General features: G+C 43.7%; 1 protein-coding gene across 1 annotated transcript in view; it reads right to left on the minus strand.

The window, feature by feature from the left end:
• Positions 1-7429: 7429 nt before the first annotated feature.
• TSEN2 (tRNA splicing endonuclease subunit 2) overlaps positions 7430-21425 on the minus strand; it is a 39241-nt gene continuing 25245 nt past the window's right edge. The window contains exons 8-13 of the mRNA XM_054729624.1: positions 21165-21215; positions 18523-18661; positions 11422-11458; positions 10542-10653; positions 9355-9444; positions 7430-8365 (exon numbers count right to left, since the gene is read on the minus strand). Of these exons, the coding sequence (XP_054585599.1) occupies positions 8306-8365; positions 9355-9444; positions 10542-10653; positions 11422-11458; positions 18523-18661; positions 21165-21215 (489 nt within the window). The 3' untranslated portion in view covers positions 7430-8305. The remainder of the gene's footprint in view (positions 8366-9354; positions 9445-10541; positions 10654-11421; positions 11459-18522; positions 18662-21164; positions 21216-21425) is intronic.

The following is a 21425-nucleotide window of genomic DNA, read 5'->3' on the forward strand; positions in this document are numbered from 1 at the left end:
GGGCATTTGTAAGAAGGTGAGCAAGACATCTGCAATTTATGAAATAGAGTATTTTCACCTCACTGTTTTTCTTGAAAAGCTTAGAGTAACCTCTTGATGGTCAACAATAGGGGAAAAAAGGGGAAACAAAGAAAGGGTCTCAGAATCTAAGTTAGGCGATGGGCGTGCACCCCCGAATTAGCCTTTCTAATCCACACGCACAAACTGGATTGCAATTCCTCAGAAGCCGAACACCAGGCGTTTCCTTCTCATTTTGCCTGACCCGACAGGAGGTCCGCGGCTGGGTTTACCTTCTCTTCCCACGTTCTGTGCCACTTCAGAAAGGACTCAGTGAAGGGATGTCTTGTTTTTCTAATATTCAGAAGAAGAAAGGGGAAAGCTGGGCTAAGCAACTATAAAGAGACGAGGCGATTTTAACAAGCTTGTTAGAATTTGTATATCCAAATAATCATGGAAGTTTAAACAGCCAATCAGCAAAACATTTCAGAATTCCTCTTTGGAACCTGCTTCCAGAAATCACTTATTTTTGGTCAAATGTGATCTACTCCACCACATCTTATTCTGGAGCCTGGGCACCAAGTGCTGTCTAACTTCTGAAAACCAAACCCATCCTCAAGGTACTCAACTTCAAAGCACCAAACCCATCTTCAGTGTACCCACCATCACAGTACCAAAAATTACTTAGTAATATAGATATTCAGGAAACTTGCTACAGATCCGTAAAGCTTGCTTCCAAAGGGGTGTTTGGTCAATGTTTCAGCACTGGCAACTTCAGTGGGAAAAAATGCAGGCACACCAATGTTTGTACTTGTAAATTCTGGTACTTTAGAGAAAAACAAAACTTCCCACCCAGAACATGACACCACTTTATTTTTGAAAATATATATTTTTATTGATTTCAGAGAGAAGAAGGGAGAGATAAACAGAAAGATCAATGATGAGAGAGAATCATTGATTATCTGTGACCTCTTGATTCATAGGTCGACACTCAACCCCTGAGCCAAGCCGGCTGAGTGAACATGATACCACTTTAAACAGAACTGTGACTGCTACTCTGTGGTGTTCAAGAATTTGTAAAGATCTCAGCGGGTAAATATAAAAATGTGTTGCGTTTGGGGAATAGTATTCCAATATGCCCCTGGTCTTAACATGCTATCTTAGTACTCCCCTTCTCTCGTCCTGTTCTTTACCTGATTATTGGTAATCATAGCAGCTGCAGTCAACAAGTATTCATAAAGGTCTCCACACCAGAACAGACACTTCTTATTCTTCCCTTTCACTTAAGACCACCTGTGAAGTAGGCACTAACGTTATGCTGGCATCATTTTACAGATGAAAAGGGAAACTGAGGAAATGACTTGCCCAAAGTCACACGGTGGCAAAACCAGGGCTTAAAGACGTTTGACTGCAAAGTCCATGCACTTAATTCCTGGCCACCTGGTGACCTGCAGGAGACCAGTGGTACCTCGGATGTGCAGCCACTGGGCCAGCAAGTTTTTGTATTAGTGGAGATAAAGGAGAAAATAAGGGTTTTGCTTTCATCAACATTCAAATTCGGAGAGGAATATGTCATAAAGCAATTCAGATAAGATCAATATTAGGAATGCCAATTTCATGCTACTGTCTTAGTGCTACATCCCTTACTTTTCAAAGCTTCAGCAGTCCCCACTCTTTATTTCAGAGGCTGCTCTCCCACCTGGAGGTGACGCTGGCAGTAGGCGGCCTGTTGTTTCTTCACTTCAGTAGGCTATAAAGTCCCTACTGGTAATGTCACAGTATTACCCTCCTTTTTTTTTTTACCCCTAATAAAGGAAATTAAGCATCTCATAACACCAATAGATGGCAATGTTGCTCTGTTCTTAGAATGATAAACTGAGAATCTGATTGTTTCTTTATCATACCAGCTAAGTGCTAACTGAAGGACGAGGAGACTCTGCATTGGTATCAGCTCTGCTTCCCAGATGAAGTCTGAGTTCTCCCTGCCACCTCCCCAGATGCACTTCTTCATCTCAGCGCTTAGCACTGACCCACGCACACGTGGTCTTCCATCAATGCTTATGGAATGACAGACCACTGGGTTCCTTTTCACAGAGAGGTCAGAGTTTGTCTCAGTGTTACGGACTTGAAAGACTAAAATGACCCACACAAAGGTATTTTTCCAAAGCCTCTACAGCATGCATGGATTACTATTATAACCAAGAAAACCCAAATAAACATTACTTTAAAAACCCCACAGAGGCCATATCTAGCTCCCTTAATTCAGGAAGTGCTTGCTACCTCACCTTCCCCCATCTTCAGAGCTGTCTTCACTTGACCTCAAACTGTTTTTCTATCACCTCCTTCTCCATTGTGTTACCTCCCGGGGCATAAACTAGAGAAGTGGGTATGGTAATGCTTACACTTTTGGTTTATCTGAAAGGGAAGAAGGTATACCTACCATGTACGGATCCTTTCATGTGTCATCTCATTTAGTCTGTAAAACAAACTCAGGAGGAATTACTCATCCTCATTGCCCAGCTGCGGAAGCCGAGACTCAGAGGGACTCGGCAATGTGTCCAAGGTGGCCACTGTTTTCCTAGGCTAGACGTGGAGTTGGGCCAAGTGTTCCTGAGGCCACTGTCCCCACGCTACCAGCATGTCCATTTGAGTTAGGAAGAAGATCTACCTTTGCAATATTGTTTCAGAATATGTAAACATTCCAAAAAATGTAAATGCTCAAAGCTTTTCACTTAAATTAGATTGAATTGCTTTGAAATAAAAAAATATCACCTCTTTAGTTTAACCATTTCACATATGTTTTTTCATATCATGTATTTTTTAGTAAGGCATCCCTGTATTTCACAAAATGATGGTAAGACTTAAAATGTTTTCAGCATGTATATAAAAAGCAAAGATTTAAACTAAATTGATGGGTTTAAATCTCTCTCAACTTTAGAAATGGGCCTCAGAGTTTTAAATAAGTTAACATTCATGGGATAATTATTTGAGTCTGTAATCAAATTTCTAAAAATTCAATTTGGTTGGTAAAATCATAAATGGTAGGTGGGTGGTGGGGAGGAGAGGCATTTCATTTCTTTTTACCCTAAGTACTCCTCCACAAGGGAAAACTAAGTTAAAAACCACATTCAAGTAAATGATAGCGTTTTTTAAAAAGAGAAAATGAAAATGCTTTAACAATAAAGGCAGAATAATCAGGAATTAAATTATTCAAAATAATTATGACAAAAACAAAAACGAATCAGTAAGTAACAAGGAACTTTCAGACTACTATACGAGGCTCAAAATCATAGGGAAATCTAACCAACTGCAGCCTGATAAACCTGCCTAAAACTGTGTCCCATTCATGCAGGTTTAATCCGTACCAAGTGTTATGTTTGAACCGATTACTTTACAGAAGCGAAATTCTTTAGAGAGCACTCAGGGCAGTAAAGGCAACAGATGTCACCATTTCCCCTCACAGTTTGGGGATGAGGGCAGAAAACGTTAGCCTCTGATATGGAAGCGAAGAAAATCAACATACAATAATCAACTGCACAGGTAACTGCCTTAATAGAGGACACAACGACTCATCCCCCACAATGAACCATCACAGCTGCAAAAGACTAACAGTACGTTAGCTGGGCACTGTGTTAATAAGCACCTTGTAAGGACCAACCCACACAGTCCTCCTGTGATCCTCTGGGGTTGACAACAATGTTTTTTTTTTATTGAGGTGAGATTCATATTACACTGATTTTAAAGCAAAAAATTCAGGCATTTAGTACAATGTTGTTCAACCCTCTCTATTGAGTTCCAAGTCATTTCATCACCTGAAAGGTGATTCTATACCACAAGCTCCTCAGCCCTCTCTCCCCACTGCCCCTGGTCACCACCAATGTGTTCTCTCTCATTGGATTTACCTGTTTGGGGTATATAGTTGGAATCAAACAATATGTAACATTTTGTGTCTGGCTCCTTTCACGTGGCATGTTTTCGGGATTCGTCGCCATTGTAGAATGTCAATACTTTTTTTTGGGTGGCTGAATAGCATTCCATTGTATGTGTACGCTGGTAACACTAACTTCAGCTGATAGATGAGGAAAAGTGAGGTTAAGAGCGTAGGGCTAGTAAGTGGATGAGTTGGGATGCAAACCTGCGTCTGACTTCAGAGCAAGGAGTTCATCTTAGCCATCCTGTCCTCCACCCAAGGCCAATCAGAGAGACTAAGGAATTGCTGAAATTTAATACCAAAACCAGAGCCTTAATAAATAGTTCAAAAATCCTGAAAACTGTAAGCTGTGGACTCTAACTTGAGGAGGCGGTGCCTTAAAGGCAGGGTAGGCCTGTGGTTACAGAACCACATACAGGTGCCCCACTACCCCCTGGGCTGGTTCAGCACTTCCCACGGCACTGACTCTGGCCGCGGGTTCTTCAGAAGGCAGACTCCGAAGAACTCACTCCAAGGACAAATAGCCCGTGGCCATAGCAGGGCCTCTACACAGTCCCCTCCCCTCTCCACCTTCTGTGCACAAACACTGCATTTGTTATCAGGTGAGCCCAACTTCCACCAGCACCTCTGTTCTCAACCCAGATTTAGCTTTGAACACGGACACGGTGTCTTGTCTCCTGCCCATTGGGTGGGTTCTGAGAAGGGAGGGCAAACGCCTTGTGTCAGGTATTTATTGAGTTCTCCTTTATCCATATAACCACAATGAAGTAAATATATTAATTGGACCCATTTTAGAGGTCTGAAAATTGAAGCTCATAAAGGGCAAGTAAGTTGCCCAAGGTCACATAACCACTGAGGCAGAGCTGAGGTCAAAATGGGCCCTTTCTACGAGGCTCATTTCACTGCCTAGCTTTCAATAAAATCATCTCCAGGGCAACGAATTAAAAGTCAGGAACCACATACAGCTCCCACCTTGGACCCACAGGTGGTCCTCACAGAATCTGTGAACGCCCTGAAGATGTATGCAGATTTACATGCATGAGCAGGTCCCTGGTGAGAGGGATCTCAGGCTGCACCCCAACCTTTGAGGTAGGGGACCGCCACCCAGCGGTGCCAGCACACACCCAGCCCTGTGTGGAGGGCATTCTTCCTTTTTACCTCCAACCGGACAAGCCCTATTTCTGATTTCACAGGCTTTTCTAGGCTGGTGTCACTTCAGTGGTGGAGATGGCGTAAAGGCACTGCATGCAGGAGCTCTCAGGCCACGTCCTCCACTTGCACTTCTGACAGTGGCCTATCTCCGAGCCCCACACCTTCCTGTGGAGGGTCCACCATCTGAACTCAAAAGGCTGTTTGGGATAAACAAGAACACAGGCGTCTGCCCTACCTCAACTCCCACTACCTGAACACTTACTGTAACAATTTGCAAAAAATGTTAGCCTGTATTACTTATCCAAATGTAAACAACACACGAAATAGATGGGTTTGCAGAAAAATCATTCAAGTTGTGTCTGGACTAGAAAGAGGACACAGCATGTGTTGCGGCCTTAGGTGACTGGTGCTTGCACTGTTTGGACGCATGGTCTAGTATCCCATCATTTTCCCGGCCTTATTAAGTAAAAATGTCTCCTGTGGAAGTGGAAAAGCCTGTGAAGAAAGTAGGTGAGTTTTAAAGGCCTAGGAAATACCGCTGCATTAGAAAAAATAGTTGGAAGTGATAGTGTATTAAAAAAAAGTGACCATATAAAGTATAATTTTTATATGTATAATCTTGACCAAGCAGGTGTCCACTTTTTTGTGTGATAGTTTGCACTGGGTTGACAAAATATAACGTGAAAAATGTTGGTTGCACCAAGTCTCGCGGTGTTCTTGACTGTGGTGTGCTCTTTTCAGTGAAATGCTTGTGCAGTTGGTCAGCCTGATGCCACTTGAATACATGCTGGCACAGTGAGTGGCTTTGAATACCTCAGGAGAATGGGAAAGTGATGGAGGAGAGAGGATTTGGTGAAGAATTTCAGTTTTAAAGCAAGTCTCAGAGGTTTGAGAGAGTTAAGAACCACTCAAGCCTGAAGCTTTGAGGGGTGTGGGTGAAGCCACTTCTGCTCTCAGTGAGGCTGTGGCATCTCTCCCGGGGAACTGCAGAATCTCCTGAAGGTGGTTTTATTGCAGAGTCAATTTCCAATCTTGAGGAACTTGAGCTTTTTTTGAAAACAAATGCCATCTGGTACATTTATTTCAGAAGGTAAGAAGAAAGTGCTAGGACTTACTACTTCCAAAGAAAAGCTAATACTGCTTTTATTTTTATTTATTTATTTGTTGTTGTTAATCCTCACCTGAGGATATTTTTAAAACTGATTTTTAGAGAGAGTGGTGGGGAGAGAGGAGGAGGAAACATTGATGTGAGAGAGACACATTGACAGGTTGCCTCCCACAAGCACCCCGACCTGGGGCTGGGGGCAGGGATAGAGCCTGCAACCAAGGTACATGCTCTTGACCAGGAATCAAACCTGAGACCCTTCAGTCTGTGGGCTGATGCTCTAACCACTTTGTTAAACTGGCCAGGGATAGCTAATACTTTTACCTGGAAACTGTGAGGGTGATTTAAACTAACACCTTTGCTGGTATACCATTCCAGAACCCCCAGGGCCCTCAGGTAACGCTGAGGAGTGCATGGCCTGCTACATCGTGTTCAAATCTACATATAAAGAAGGAAAACCCTCCCTACAGGCTTCTTGGACTAAAGATGATGCTTTGGACATTCTTCTGGAGCGTCAGTTACAAATATCTGTGCGGGCTTTGGCTTCTCCACATCCTTATTGTAGCCTTTATACCAAGGAGTCGCCACAGCCTTCAATGCACATCAGCTGATGACAAAGCATCTGAGTGTTTACAGGAGGACTGTACTTTGATGAAGGATTCCTGGAAGAGGTTTTACCATAAAGGCATCTGGTGCACTGATTACACTTGCAAAGAAGTGTCACTACAAATGATAAATGAAATAGGGAAGAAGTGTCTCCTGAAATTTTTTGCCAGCATTAAAGGTTTTGAGAAAGTGATGATTCAAAGCAAAGTCTTTCATTTTGCTAAGGAGCCTGGAGTAAGCAAAGTGAACAGTAAAAATGCCGAAGAGCTACTAGCATCACCAATGAAGAGCAAAGTACTAAGAAGCTCTTTCAAACTGATGGTCGTTATTGGTCTGAGGCAGGGGAGCTCCATTACTTGAATGCCAAACCTTTAAAACACAACCACAGGCAGACTCTTAGGCTGTCAGGATCTCCAAGGTCCTGCATCGCGGGATGCAAACAAGTGTTCATTCTGTGTTTTTTGTTTTTGTCTCAGCTTCCAAAGATGGTTCTGAACCATCTACTCTGGAGCATTTAATGCCGAGGAGGGGCTGTCCGCCAGCTTCTCGAATCTGGACAGTGGATGAGCCTCAGACCTACGTGTTGCCTCACTCCTACGTTGGCTCCCCGCCCCCATGCCCTCTGCCCACTTCCCTCCTCTTGCCTCCAAATGCCACTCCTCAGGCAACTCTTCATTGGGATCTAACCAATTAAAAAAAGGCTTTGTTTACTGTGTTTACTAAATGTCGATTGCACTCATTTTGCATCTTCCTTCACATTATTTCACCACCTATTTTTATTTCAAAGAAGTTAACTGAAGCAAGGTGCAACTTTTATCTAATACTGCATAATATTGTGTATTCTACACAAACATGCCTACCAATTAGTAAACTGACAAATAATTAGATAATTGATGTTTTAAATGCTTTCTATGATACAAAAATCCTTGCTAAATATTAAATGGACTGTTATGTGCTTCAGTAATTGGTTGAAGTTCTTGGACAAGCGGAGACATGTAATTTTTTTCATTTAAAGTAATGGAACATGGCATCCTGCAACCCCCAGATCTGCTTTCCGGCACTCTTTCGGGAACAGACTGGATGTGGTAACGAGATGCCTGTGCATAAGTGCTGCTTTGGGAACTGTCGAGTGCCACATCGTGTAACTGTCACCATGTAGAGGTTAGATTAGAGTAAAACAGAGGTTCCCTCTTGCTGGTCTCATCTATCCACGCTGCTCACTGAACAGATGAGGATGCAGAGTGGGGCCTGGAGGCGAGGAGCTGGGGCCAGTCACGGTCAGTGCCCACTGAGGACAGAAGCTGACGTCCGGGCACAGGGCTCGCTTCTTCTCCCCGGTGTAATTTCTTTTTAAAACACGAAGAGTTCTCTGGTTTGGGGAGCACCATGCCCTTTAAACTTTCCAATTAATGGCCAATTACAATAAAAGGACCCTTTACCTCTCCCTGAGCTTGGCTTATTGTAGGAGACTCAATAAATACTTGTTGGTGAAATCAGAATTCTGAGGTTAAATGTTAAAGTTCATCTTGGTCACTCCTCTCTCGTGAAGAAACCCAGCGGCTCAGAATCACTTCCTGTAACCAATAAAAACAAAAAAGACGAATAAATTTCAAAAACAGGAATGAAAGAACATGCTAGGCATGTGACATCACAGCTACTTTTCAGAAAAACCTATCTACATAATGAGGATATCTGTTCCCATTTCTTGTAACCGGACATTCGGAGGAAAGTGAATGCAGCGATATAAACCTTACATGCAAGTAGTATATACCGTAACTGTGAAAAGATTTTGAAAGCAAAACTTGCCTCAGCTGTGGGATTCTACTAGCACCTTCCAGGATTAGAAGTGCCAGTACAAAATCTCATATTTAACATCGGAACCAAGTCTACGATGGCGCTGATATATCCAGGTCAGCACTGAGAGGACAGAAGTGGATCTGGATTGGCATTTTATGAAAAGTTAACCTAGTGGTTATGGCAGGACAAACTGAAGGGATGAGACGCGGGGGTCCTAGAGCAGGTCTGCAGTGGCACAGTGCAGTGAGACCAAGAGGAAGGGTGCAAGATTAGAGAAAAACAATGAAGTGCTGGACGTGGAGGAGGGTCAAAGACAGGGCGAGAGATGGAGACATTAAACACTGGATGACAGAACAATGAACTTGGCAGCCCTGGCAGAGAAAATCCTGTCAGGAAGACCAAGGGAGACTCAGCTCAACACAGAACCCCAGAAGCCAGACGAGAAGTTCAAGGAAGGAATGTCAACAGTGACACTCCTAGCCTCTGAGAATGAGACTGAGGAGAGGTCTGGCCTGGCCAGGGGGTCCCAGGCTGTTGGGACAGCAGTTTCAGCTGGGCGGTGAGGACAGAAACCAGATCACATTGCAGGTATGGGAACAGCAGGAATTAAGGGCGAGTGCGAGTGGGTTTAGCAGGGAAGGCCCGAGAAGACTTTCTTTCCAAGGCAAGATGGGCTCATTCGTTTTCTTGGGAGCACATGTTCAAGAGGACGCGATGCAATGGACAGAATCTTTGGGATGAACTGAATGACCTCTAAGTTACACACCTGAACTTGAATTCTCTTCATGCATTCTGGGGATTCCATTTCTTTGTCAGTCATGGTAGAGGGTTTAATCAGATAGCACAGCATGAGTTCCTATTGAGAAATAAAAACAATATCCATATCCCACAAAATCATAATACAAATCTGAGTGCTCCAGCAGGAAACGCAGTCTCCATTCCCGCTCACCCTGTGCTCCTGGGAACATCACAAAGCACAGCAGTGTCCTCCTGGGAACATCATAGCTGGGCTCGCACTCTAGACTAAGGACCTGTCATTTAGACATTGTTGACATGTCAAGAGAATGCAAATAAAGTAGATATATTGGTTATAAACATAAAATTTAATATATTAAATGTTTGCTCAAAAAGTGGGCATAAAAACATTAGAAACAGTATAGACTCCCATATTTCTATAGGACAAAGCTCCTTTTCCTAGGCTACAGCCCTGGCATTGAAGACAGTTGTCACGTGGCCCCTCTGGACTCGCCAGTCTCAGCTCTCACACTCCCAGCAGCAGGGGGACAGATGGGAGGGGGCCCACAATTTGTTTCAGTTAGCAAACTACTGAATCACAGAGAACACACAGAGCTTCCATCCTGTAGAGTCCTGGCGACTTCCTTCCTATCTTGATGGCAGCAGGAAACAGAACACAGCCGGGCAGTCAGCTGGTTCTCAGTTCGAATCCCACTCCTGCATTTGAGCTGCATGATCATGGATTTCTCACTCAACATCTCTGACACTTTGATTCCTCACTTTTAGGATGAGGATAAGAAATGGTGGTGAGAAACATGTAAAGTGTTTAGCAATCAATATTCATTCCCTCCCTGCCTTTTCAAGAGATATGCGAACTTTCAAAAGAAAGTGTCCATGTTTGGACTCCTTTGTGAATGTGTGGGTGAATTTTGAGCATGTGCTGGCTGTGCTTACCGAAGGCACCCCAGAGAAGAAAGGCAATGCCCACCAACATCAACCACTATGGGGAACTTCAGAGTTCAATTCCTGGAGCTTACAACCAGGTGGTGGTGGGAGGGACATAAGGGGGAGGAGAGCTTCTAGCACAATATTCCAGAACTTCACTGGTAGAAACACTTTGAAGTTTCTCCAAATGACTTTTCTATTTCTACTACATTTAAGAAGAAAAAAAAATCCAACCATTTCAGTGACAGATAATGCCAGAGCTGATGTTGTTACCTTGGAGACATTCACTGAAACTCTGCTCAAGGTAGCCAGTGACTTCCAACTGAAAGGTCTTCGAAGAGAGCCCTCAAAATGGTCATCGACTAACTCAATAATGACAGAGTAACTGGAAAACACACAAAGGGAGTTTTAAAAATAAAACATATGAAATCAATCCATTTAAAAAGAATATTGTTTTTTCTACCAAGAACAAAGCTACAAAAAAATGTACATCATCTGATCCTAAATTCCCCTAGACTGCTGAGAAAATGTTAATGAAAAACTCACACTTCATGTTATAAAATCTTAGACTGATTTCAACACATATAGGAAAGGAACAGAAATATTTCTCCCAATATGAAACCTGAGAATTCACTCAATGGTTTGGATACTAATATTCACTGATATTAAGATGAACAGTGACTACATGGATTAACTCAATGTTTAATACTAAAAGACAGATTATCATAACCATTTATTGTTTTATATATAGTATCACACTGTTGGTGGATAAGGCACAGACACATAGTATTTATCCTTATCAGGCCAACTGGAACATGACTGATTCTGTGGCACTAAAAATTAAAGTGCAGGCCAAAAATATCATGTCCCTTTAAGTCATTGACATTTAAAAATCACTCCAGCCTGGACGCGTGGCTCAGTGGTTGAGCATCAACCTATGAACTAGGAGGTCATGGTTCGATTCCCGGTGAGGTCACATGCCCAGGTTGTGGGCTCGATCCCCTGTGTGAGGCATGCAGGAGGCACCCGACCAGTGATTCTCTCACATCATTGATGTTTCTCTCCCTCTCCCTCTCTCTCTCTCTCTCTCTCTCTCTCTCTCTCTTCCTCTCTTAAATCAGAAAGAAAATTATTTTTAAAAATCACTCCAAACCTTGCATGGTAAAATGGAGGTCCTTTTCGATACAGCACTGCAAAGAAAAAGAAAGAAAATGTATAGCCATATGAAATAAAAATCTTATTTTATTAAGTTTTTTTTCTGCTCCACAGAGATATAAACACCCAATTATCTGTATGTGGGTAATCTGCAATATGCCCTGCAGTCTATTTTTAAAATCCAAACTGTTATTCCCCCTGGAATGAAATGCAATTAGTAAAGCAAATCTGTTGCCAAGACCCTAACACCCTCCTCCCATCCCCACCCCACAAATGAATTCTAAAGTCAAGTAAAAGTGATTCTTATCTTGCTGCTTGTTTTATACTCTCTGGAGTGAGCGCTTGAAAGTGTACTAAGAATGTGAAATTTGTATAAAGTAGATAAACATTTTTATTTCTTAAATATTTTATTGATTTTAGAGAGAGGAAGGGAGAGAAACATCAATGATGAGAATCACTGATCAGCTGCCTCCTGCATGCTGCTAGTGGGGATTGAGCCCAAAACTTGGGCATGTGCCCTGATGGTGAATCGAACCCTGACCTCCTGGTTCATGGGTCGATGCCCAACTACTGAGCCACACAGGCCAGGTGTGGATGAACATTTTGTTATTCATGTCAAGTCAATGTAATTCAAAGTGTCTGAGCTAATCTGGCCAGGTACTGACTTAGGTGTTGGTGCTAGGTATGAACAAGGCTCATGCCTATTTTTAAGAAATTCCAAGTCAACTGGGGAAAAGAAATCACCAAACCATACACAACACTCAGAGATCAGTCTGCCCTACTACAGTAGTGCCTCCTCCATGCATGAAAGACATGTTCCAAGATGCCAGTGGATGCCTGAAACTGAATAGCACCAAGCCCCTATATGTGTTTTTCCTTAGACATACATACTTGTATTCAAGTTTAATGTACAAATTAGGCACAGTTAGAGATTAACGACAATCTTCTACACTAATAAAAGAGAAAAGTGCAAATTGACCATCACTCCGCTATGCTACCAGCCAATAGGAGTATGCAAATTAATCCAACAAAGATGGCCAGATGGGAGACACAAACCCGCAAGGAGGCTGGCACCCAGCAGCCCCAAGCCCCGCCATGGCTGCGCTGGGGCTGCGGGGGGCTGAATTGCAGACACAAACCCGCAGGCCCGGCACCCAGCAGCCCCAAGCCCCGCCATGGCTGCGCTGGGGCTGCGGGGGGCTGGATTGCAGACACAAACCCGCAGGCCCGGCACCCAGCAGCCCAAGCCCCGCCATGGCTGCGCTGGGGCCCGATCGGAGACACAAACCCCCAAGAAACCTGTGGAAAGGGAGATAAACTATCATAACTTTATCTCTCTTCCCACAAGATGAGAAAACTGCCCCTGGTTTATTTAGTGATGTGGCCCACACCTTTCTACTAGCACAGGGTACGTTATGATCACTCCCAGCAAGGTCTGGTCAGAATACCGTCTCCAGGGAATAATGCTACTGTGGCAAATCATCTAAGAGAGGAAACAAGCTTTTGTTGGGTTTATTCTGAAGGTCAGAGAACATGCCACCCCAACATATTGATGATCTTGAGTTGCAGATGTTTGAAAAACAGCAAATGCATGCAGAGGTTTTCACTGAAGTCTCCTGATCTGCCTAAAATTGGACCCCCCAAAAGGAGCTTAATAGGTCCCCTTGATGGGAGAAGTGTCATCAGGCAGAGAAAACTGACTCCTGTCACAGGACAGGAGAGAAGTTGACATCACACCCAAACTTTGTTACACACTATTTCCTCCCACCCCTATTCATCCTTCCTGAAAATCATTTACTCTCCTCTAAGAGGCCTACATCTCCCGTCCCCTTTCCCCAGGAAGAAGGTATTTAAATCTGCATTCTAAGCCACCTTGGGGAGTTACTCTTTTTTCCCTGGGATCTCCCACATATACACGAGGTAAAAAAGTTAATGAACTTTTGTTTTTCTCTTGGTGATCTGTCTTTCATTACAAGGGCCTCCACTAAGAACTCAGAAAGGTAGAGGTAAACTATTTTTCCTCCTCCATAATTCTATCTCGGGAAATCAAGTCCCCAGCTGAACAATGAGGTTGGCTCAAGTACCAAGCAGTCTTGGCTGATGGGAGGGAAGCTTCTAGGGCAGTGATGGGCAACCTTTTGAGCTTGGTATGTCAAACTTCGCCAAAAAACTGAGCATAACTCGGGTAGTGTGTCACTTTGAGGAAAAAACATTATTTCGCAAATGTTTCATCCTCGGCATGTGGCCGCCTCAGCGGCCGCGTGTCATCAGAAATAGCTACGCGTGTCAGTGCTGACATGCGTGTCATAGGTTCGCCATCACTGTTCTAGGGAGAAATCAATGATACTGGCATCAAAGTGGAACGGAGGGCACACACATGCTGGTGGGAGTTTAAAGTGGTTCAACATTTTTGGAGGATGATTTGGCAAATTCGATAGAAATGTTCAAGGTACATCCAAGAGTCTTCTTCTAGGAATCTCATCTGCTGAGATAAAGCACAAGCGCATAAGCCCTGGTCAGAACCAGGATGCTACTGCAGGATCCCCTTCCACGATAGGAAAACCTGGGAACCTGCATTTTTAGGACAAGGTGGCATCTATACTAATAAAAGGGTAATATGCTAATTAGACTGAACATCTTCCAGAAGACCTTATGGATGTCCTTCTGGACGTCCTTCCCAACAAAGCCATGTTGGCGGGGCCAAGGCAGAGGAGGTTAGAGGTGAACAGGCTGTCAGGGGAGAGCAGTTAGGGGGATCAGGCCAGCAGGGGAGAGCAGTTAGGGGGATCAGGCTGGCAGGCGGGTGAGCGGTTAGGAGCCAGAGGTCCTGAGGGGTCCCAGATTGGAGAGAGTACAGGCTGAGCTGAGGGGACCCCCTTCCCGTGCATGAATTTCGTGCACCGGGCCTCTAGTAATTAATAAAATAGAACCATTATAATGGCTTTGGGCCATAATTAAGGTAAAATAAGTGTTACTTGAACACGAGCACTGTGATACCCCAACGGCTGATCAGATAGCTACTAAGTGACTAATGGGTGGGGATCATATACAGCGTGGAGATGTGGAGACACTGGACAAAGGGATGACTCATGTCTTGAGCAGGATGGAGTGGGACAGCAAGAAACTTCATCATGCTACTCATAATGATGCACAATTTAAAACTTATGAATTGTTTATTTCTAGAATTCTCCATTTAATATTTTCAGACAGACACTGACCACATGTAACTGAAATTGAGAAAAGCGAAAGGTCGGACAATAGGGGACTACTGGTAATTCAGTCTGTGGTGGTCAGGAGCGGCTGCTGAAAGCATGGGGCCAGGGACTCTGCCACAAGGTCCTGGGAGCCCTTTGGAGGGAGGCGAACACCACCCCTCACAGGAGTAGAAAGATTAAATTAGACGAGAGCAGAAAAGCACCGAGGCAAGCTTTGGTCAAAGGAGCCAGCACCACGGGAGCTTCTGGGTGGGAATGTAAAGAGAGGCCCCCCTGGCTTCCCGTCTCCTTTTCAGCCCTGGGTGACCAAGGTCAACTAGCTCCGCAGCTGCACTTGATTTGAGATCCCTATCACTTGTTCCAAATACTGCTTCTGGAATGAAGTTTGATTGACAAGATTTATTCAAGGAAGAGTTTCCCTGATAAGATGTGAATTTCATAACGGCCCTCTGTCATGAGTCATTAGCTCTGTAAGCAGAAACAACTGTTAAAAGAATGTCCTGGATTTAACCCGGGATGGCAGTTCTGAGGTACATGTATTAGGTCACTAGCCTTCAAAACTAAACTAATATTGTTAAAAACCAGGCATGAGCAGCTGTGCCTGGAGAAGGGGTACAGTTTAGGAAGCGTTCCTCCCATCCAGGCTAGCACTGCTGGTGAACCCTTGCTAAAGCAGGAACTGGGAAGACACCCTTCGTGTGGCTGCTGGGCCAGAGGCCTGCTCTCACATTAATTATACAGGCAGCTCCAAGTGCATGATAGGCCCCAGCTGTGGCAAAGGCCTCCGGGGAGTTGGGAAATAGCAGTTGATTGATTTCTTTTCTTTTCTTTTAGAAAAATCTGCCTGCTTGTCCGTTCTTTCATTCATCCTTATAAGGCAGTTTATTTTTAAATTAGGAAAGTTCTTGCCCGGCCGGTGTTGCCCAGTGGTTGTGCCGACCAATGAACCAGGAGGTCAAGGTTTGATTCCCAGACAGGGCACATGCCCAGGTTTTAAGCACGATCCCCAGTAGGGGGCATGCAGGAGACAGCCAATGAATGATTCCCTCTTATCACTGATGTTTCTATCTCTCCCCTCTCCCTTCCTCTCTCTGAGAAAAAAAAAAAAAAGATGTTTTACAAAGCAGGTACTGTTACCCATGTTATATGAAGAGCAAACGAAAGCTTGGAGAGATGAAGAAAGCCAGCTGTGACCCCAAAGAGTGCTCTTTCCATCACCCCATGCCACCTCTTAATGCATCACTGTAGCCTTATCCACTGGAAAATTCTACTCAAATTTCACCCATAAATTAAGAAAGTTGGAGAAGACCTGCCAAGCATTTGCACTGAGTGGCTATTCTTTTTGTTTTTCTTCTTCTTCTTTTTTAATCCTAGGATATATTTTTATTGATTTAAGAGAGAGAGAAAGGGAGAGGGGGAGAAAGAAAAACATCGATAGGAGAGAGAAACTTGGATCAGTTGCCTCCTGTACCCACCCTGATCAGGGATCAACCCTGTGACCTTTCAGTGTACGGGACGATGCTCCAATCAATTGAGCCACACCGACCAGGGCCTGAGTGGCTACTCTTACAGGAGAATGAAAAGGAGAACAGGGCAGGAAGCCAACGAAGAAAAATGAAACGGGCACATCACTTATTTAAGCAACGTGACCTGTAGCCAACACAATTATCTGAAAACCTAGCAAACTAATCTCAAGCTAATCCTGAACATTTGTGTGGTAACTCTGAGTTAGGATATCTGTATCTGAAATCCAGGCATGGAAGAAACAAAATAAACCATTTATCTTAGCAATATGGGATTTTGAGTAAAATTTCAGGAGGTACCTTCCAGCCCCTGAAGACCATTCTCTGAGTCTAGGTTAAGCACACTCAACTTTAGAGCACTTAAATATTTCAAAGATTGAACTGGCTTTCTTTGGGTACTTAAAAGGCTCTAAAGCATATGGAACAAGTATGTGACAGAGCTCAAAAGACCTCAAGGGCCAGGACTTCTTAGAAGGCCTCTCAAGTATCTGGCCTGTCTTCCCAATATCTCCAGGGGGCTTACTTAATGTGTCCAAAATATTAAGCCAAATACCTAGGCATTATCCCTGATTCCTCTCTTACCCGCAAATCTCACATCCATTCCATCTGCAGGGCTGGCTGGGCTCAGCTACCCTAACTAAGTCACTCTGCTTCCATTTTTGCTCTCCTGCAATCTTTTAGTAAGAGACGAGATAGAGGATCCTGTTATATGAAGTCACTAAATTTAAGTCACTCACTTGCTCTAAATCTCCCAAGATGTCCAATCAGCAGAGTAACATCCAAAGTCTCTGCCAGGCCCCTACGTGAGCCGGCCCCAGCCTAACGCTCACTCTCCCTGGACCTCTAACTTACACAGTACTCCTGTGTTCCTGAGGCCTGCCACGCTGTTCCTGCCTCCGGGCCTCTTCACTTACTGTTCACTTTACCTAGCATGTTCTTCCCCCAATTCTCAAGTGAACGGCTCTCGCTGTGGTCACATATTTCAGAGCTTTCCTGACCACCTTTACCAGGGTCCTTTACTCTGCTCTGTTTCATTACAATCCTGATCAGCACCTGCAAATGCATTATGTCTCTGTTTGCTTGTTTGTCATCCCCCACCAAAAAGTAAGTTGTCCCATCAAGGCAGCTTTGTGCTTGTCTTGTTCACTTCTGTATTCCTGGCCCACAGGAGACCTTCAGCAATTCTCTGTTGCATGAAGGGCTTACATGGCTCAGACTCCTCACTTCAAGTAAAGATCAGTGGAGGAAGAACTACGTAGAAGTTTCTCAGAGTCTGGGCTCCAACATTAAAAGTCCAGCTCTATAAGTTACTAGCCCTGAAAACTGTTAGGGGCAAATGACCCATTCTCCCAAAACTGCAGTCTCCTTCTCAGAAAAATGAGGTTAACAAGTATCCATTGCCCAGGACTGCTGCAAGCATTAAATGAGCTAATGAATGTAAAACACTTAGAACAATGCTTGGCATGTACTAAATGATTAATAAATGAGAGCTGTAGTTATTAATATAACTAGAGGTCCGGTGCACAAAATTCGTGCACGGGGGGGGAGAGGGTGTGTGTGTCCCCTCAGCCCAGCCTGCACCCTCTCTAATCCGGGACCCCTTGGGGGATGTCCGACTGCTGGTTTAGGGGATGTCTGCCTGCCAGGATCGGGCCTAAACCGGCAGTCAGACATCCCCTCACAATCCTGGACCGCTAGCTCCTAATCGCTCACCTGCCTGCCTGCCTGGTCGCCCCTAACTGCCCCGCCCCTGCTGGCCTGGTCGCCCCCAACTGTCCCCCCACCTGCCGGCCTGGTCACCCCACGCAGTCTGCTGTTCAGTCGTTTGGTCGTCCCACACTAACCCCCTGCCGGCCTGGTCGCCCTACACAGCCTGCTTGTTCAGTTGTTTGGTCATCCCTCACTAACCCCCCCTGCTGGCCTGGTCATAGGCAGCCACCTTGTGAGGGCAAGAGGGTCAATTTGCATATTACCTCTTTATTATATAGGAGGATGACTATTCTCATTTGCCAGATGAGGCAATTGTGGCCCAGAGGACAAGGGATTGCCCTATATAACATGACCACATGGCTAATGAGAGGTGAGGGTAGGGATATGGGGGTGCTGTAGATTATAGAGCAGACAAGAGGAGAAACCTGACTTGGGTCTGCAAGCTTCTACTCCTGGGCTTTTCTCCTAGATTGCCCTTTCACTCACTCTGGACATATCCTAAACACAATCCAAATATCCAATATTCTTATTTAAGCCAGAAGGAAGAACCTCTTAGAAAAGAGCAACAGCACATATAACCAAATCTGATTTTCATCCTAGGATCTGATGCAAACCCTAGTTCTCACACCTACCAAGCCATAAATTACTTACGTAAATCTGTTCCGTACTTAAGTCCCACTTTGGGCACCCAGCCCTTGCTTCGGAAGTAATGGTACGCCATATAGGTAGTCCTGAATGTGGGCTGAACTACCGTGAAAACTTTCCAGAGTTTCAGAATCGTTAAAGGCTCCTAAAGTTATTGAACAAAAATAGGCATTATTATGTATGTACTCACTCATCATTCTAGTGAATCAACGTCTGTAAGTGTGAAGCTGGAGCAGTGAATAAAACAAACATGGTACCGCCCTGGCTGATGTGGCCAAATGGTTAGAGCGTCAGCCCGAACACCAAAGGGTCAAGGTTCGATTCCCAGTCAAGGGCACATACCTGGGTTGCAGGTTCGTTCCCCAGTCCCAGTTGGGGTGTATGTGAGAGGCAACCAATCGATGCGCCTCTCTCACATTGATGTCTCTCTCTCTTCCTCCCCCTACCACTCTCGCTAAAAATCAATGGAAAAAGTATCTTTTCAGGATTAACAACAACAAACACGGTACCCAGAACAGAGGGACTTAACTAGAAGAGCTAGACATGTGCTGTCCAATGAGGTGCCTGAACTGAGATGTGCTGCAAATGTAAAATACACATAAAATTTCAAAAGCTTAGTATAAAAACTATCTCCATAATTTTGGACATGTTGGGTTACATAAACTATATATTATAAATTAATTTCACCTTAAAAAAAACTTTTTAATGTGGCTACATAAAATTTTAGATTACACACGTGGCTCCTGTCTGAGGCTCCCATTGCATTTCCAGTGGACAGCACTGCTCTAAAGGACCCGGGAGAGGCTGGCTGAGACAGTGACATCTGAGTGAAAGGGGGGTGGTGGAGGGCCTGGAAGGGGGTGGTGGTGGCTGGGGAAGAACATTTCAGGCAGAGGAACGAGTACATTTGAGCTGGGGGCTCAAATGTAACAAGTCCACAAGGCAGCATGTTCCAAAAGACCCTAAAGAGCAGCTACTACCACTATATGTCAGGCCATGCGCAGAAAAGCCACAAATAATTTTGTAAAAGCTTTAAAAGAATGCTCCATTTAGTTTTTGAAACTAGAGAATTTGTTATCTGATAGCACAAATTAATAATCCACTACTTATAAGGGGACTTTGTTTCTAATGTAGGACTCGAAGAGACTGAGAATGTTCGGTTCAGAGAACATTCTGATGTATCAATACAAAAAAATACAACAATGAAAACCAGATAAGTTGGGGAAGTTTTCTGCTTCATTTCAGTGCTTAGTAAAATGGTCAATTCTTCAGTTGGTTTAAGGTGCAGTCACTCGAAAAGATTTGCTCAGTTGGCTCAGATGAAGATTTTAATGCCATAAGTATGAGTTAGAGTTGTGGTTTTTCTTTTACTTTTTTGGAGTTGTTAGTAAGGTGGAAGCTCCATATGTGTGTGGCCTTCAAATCCCACTGCGAGGAAACACTCAACCCCTCCTCTGAGAAGCAAGTCTTGTAGAGAAGGCTGAACTTCCAATTGGATAGCCCACCATGTTTCAGATGTTGAGGGTTCTATGTAGCAGCTGAAATATTCTGACAAATTTCAGCTGAAGCCCAGGAGAGGAGGCAGGGTGGGCTAAGAATGGCCACCATCTGGAAAAATGAGTCACCCATCAGCCACCCATTTTCAAACCCATGGAATACTTGTGAAAAAGATTTATATAATTAGAATCTGATGAGTGATAAAATTATGTACTTCCAAGAACAGAATGAAATATGCTTTCTCTAGTTTATTTACTGTTCTGCTTACATTTTTCTTTTTAATTTAAATTTCATTTGAATCAGTTTGAATATGTATTATAATCACATGGTTCAGAATTCAAAAAGTACAAAAAGTGAACAGTGGAGCCCTGACCAGTGTGGCTCAGTTGGTTGGGTGTTGTCCTGTGCACTGAAAGGTTAATGGTTCAATTCCCATTAAGAGCACATGCCTGGTTTGCGGGCTTGATCCCCAGTAGGAGGCATGAAGGTGGCAGCTGACTGATGTTTCCTCTGACATCAATGTTTCTCTCTCTCTCTCTATCTCTCCCTCCTCTCTCTATAAAAAACTATTCTTAAAAAAAAAAAAAGTGTACAGGGGAAAGTCTCCCTCTCATATGTGTACTCAGCCCTCCACTTCCTTTACTAGAAGGCAAGCAATGGTATCAACTTCGTATGGGATGACCTTTCTTCTAAGGGAAGCAGGCTACTGTGCAAAATCATGTGCTTTGGAGCCACCCTGACCTTGGGGGAGTTATTTAATTTCTCTGAGCTTCAGTCACCTTATCTATAAAATCCTTACCAGATGGAAGTAAGGATTAGAAATATTGTATGTAAAGCACCAAACACACAGCCTGAAGTAGTGTTAAACACTGGTAGCTTTTACTTTTGTTGTTAATTTTGTAGTACTGTCCTGACACAGATTTCCTGGTCATTATGTAAGATATTGCTTTTCTCCTAACCTCTGGGAATAAAATTCAACCTAAAAGGGTCAAAGCTGGCTTTTGCCTGAACAGTTCCAAATCAGGACCCAAAGCTGAACTTCGAGAAGAAGTCACTTCCTATTTTATTTAGGGAAGCAATTGAAATTACTACAACCTACTTTTAATATCAGGAAAGTTTAAAGTGTATTACATACAAATAAAACAACTTACCTTTTCATAGTAAATACTTAGACATCCCAGAGCATAGACCAGGAAGAAGGCCTAAAACAGAGCAAGCAGAAAATGCTCATTAGAAACTATTTCAACTGCTGAGAAATTATTTTACAGATTGACTTGTTTTCACCTCAAATACAAATTAATGTTCTTGAATCTTCATCAGAATGGTCACATATTTTTAACAGAAATAGATCATATAATCTTTGAAGATTAAAAAAATGTAAGAAAACATGAATGTCCCAAACTAGTTTAAAA

Source organism: Eptesicus fuscus, chromosome 18, assembly GCF_027574615.1.
Source record: "Eptesicus fuscus isolate TK198812 chromosome 18, DD_ASM_mEF_20220401, whole genome shotgun sequence".
NCBI classification, from domain to species: Eukaryota; Metazoa; Chordata; class Mammalia; order Chiroptera; family Vespertilionidae; genus Eptesicus; species Eptesicus fuscus.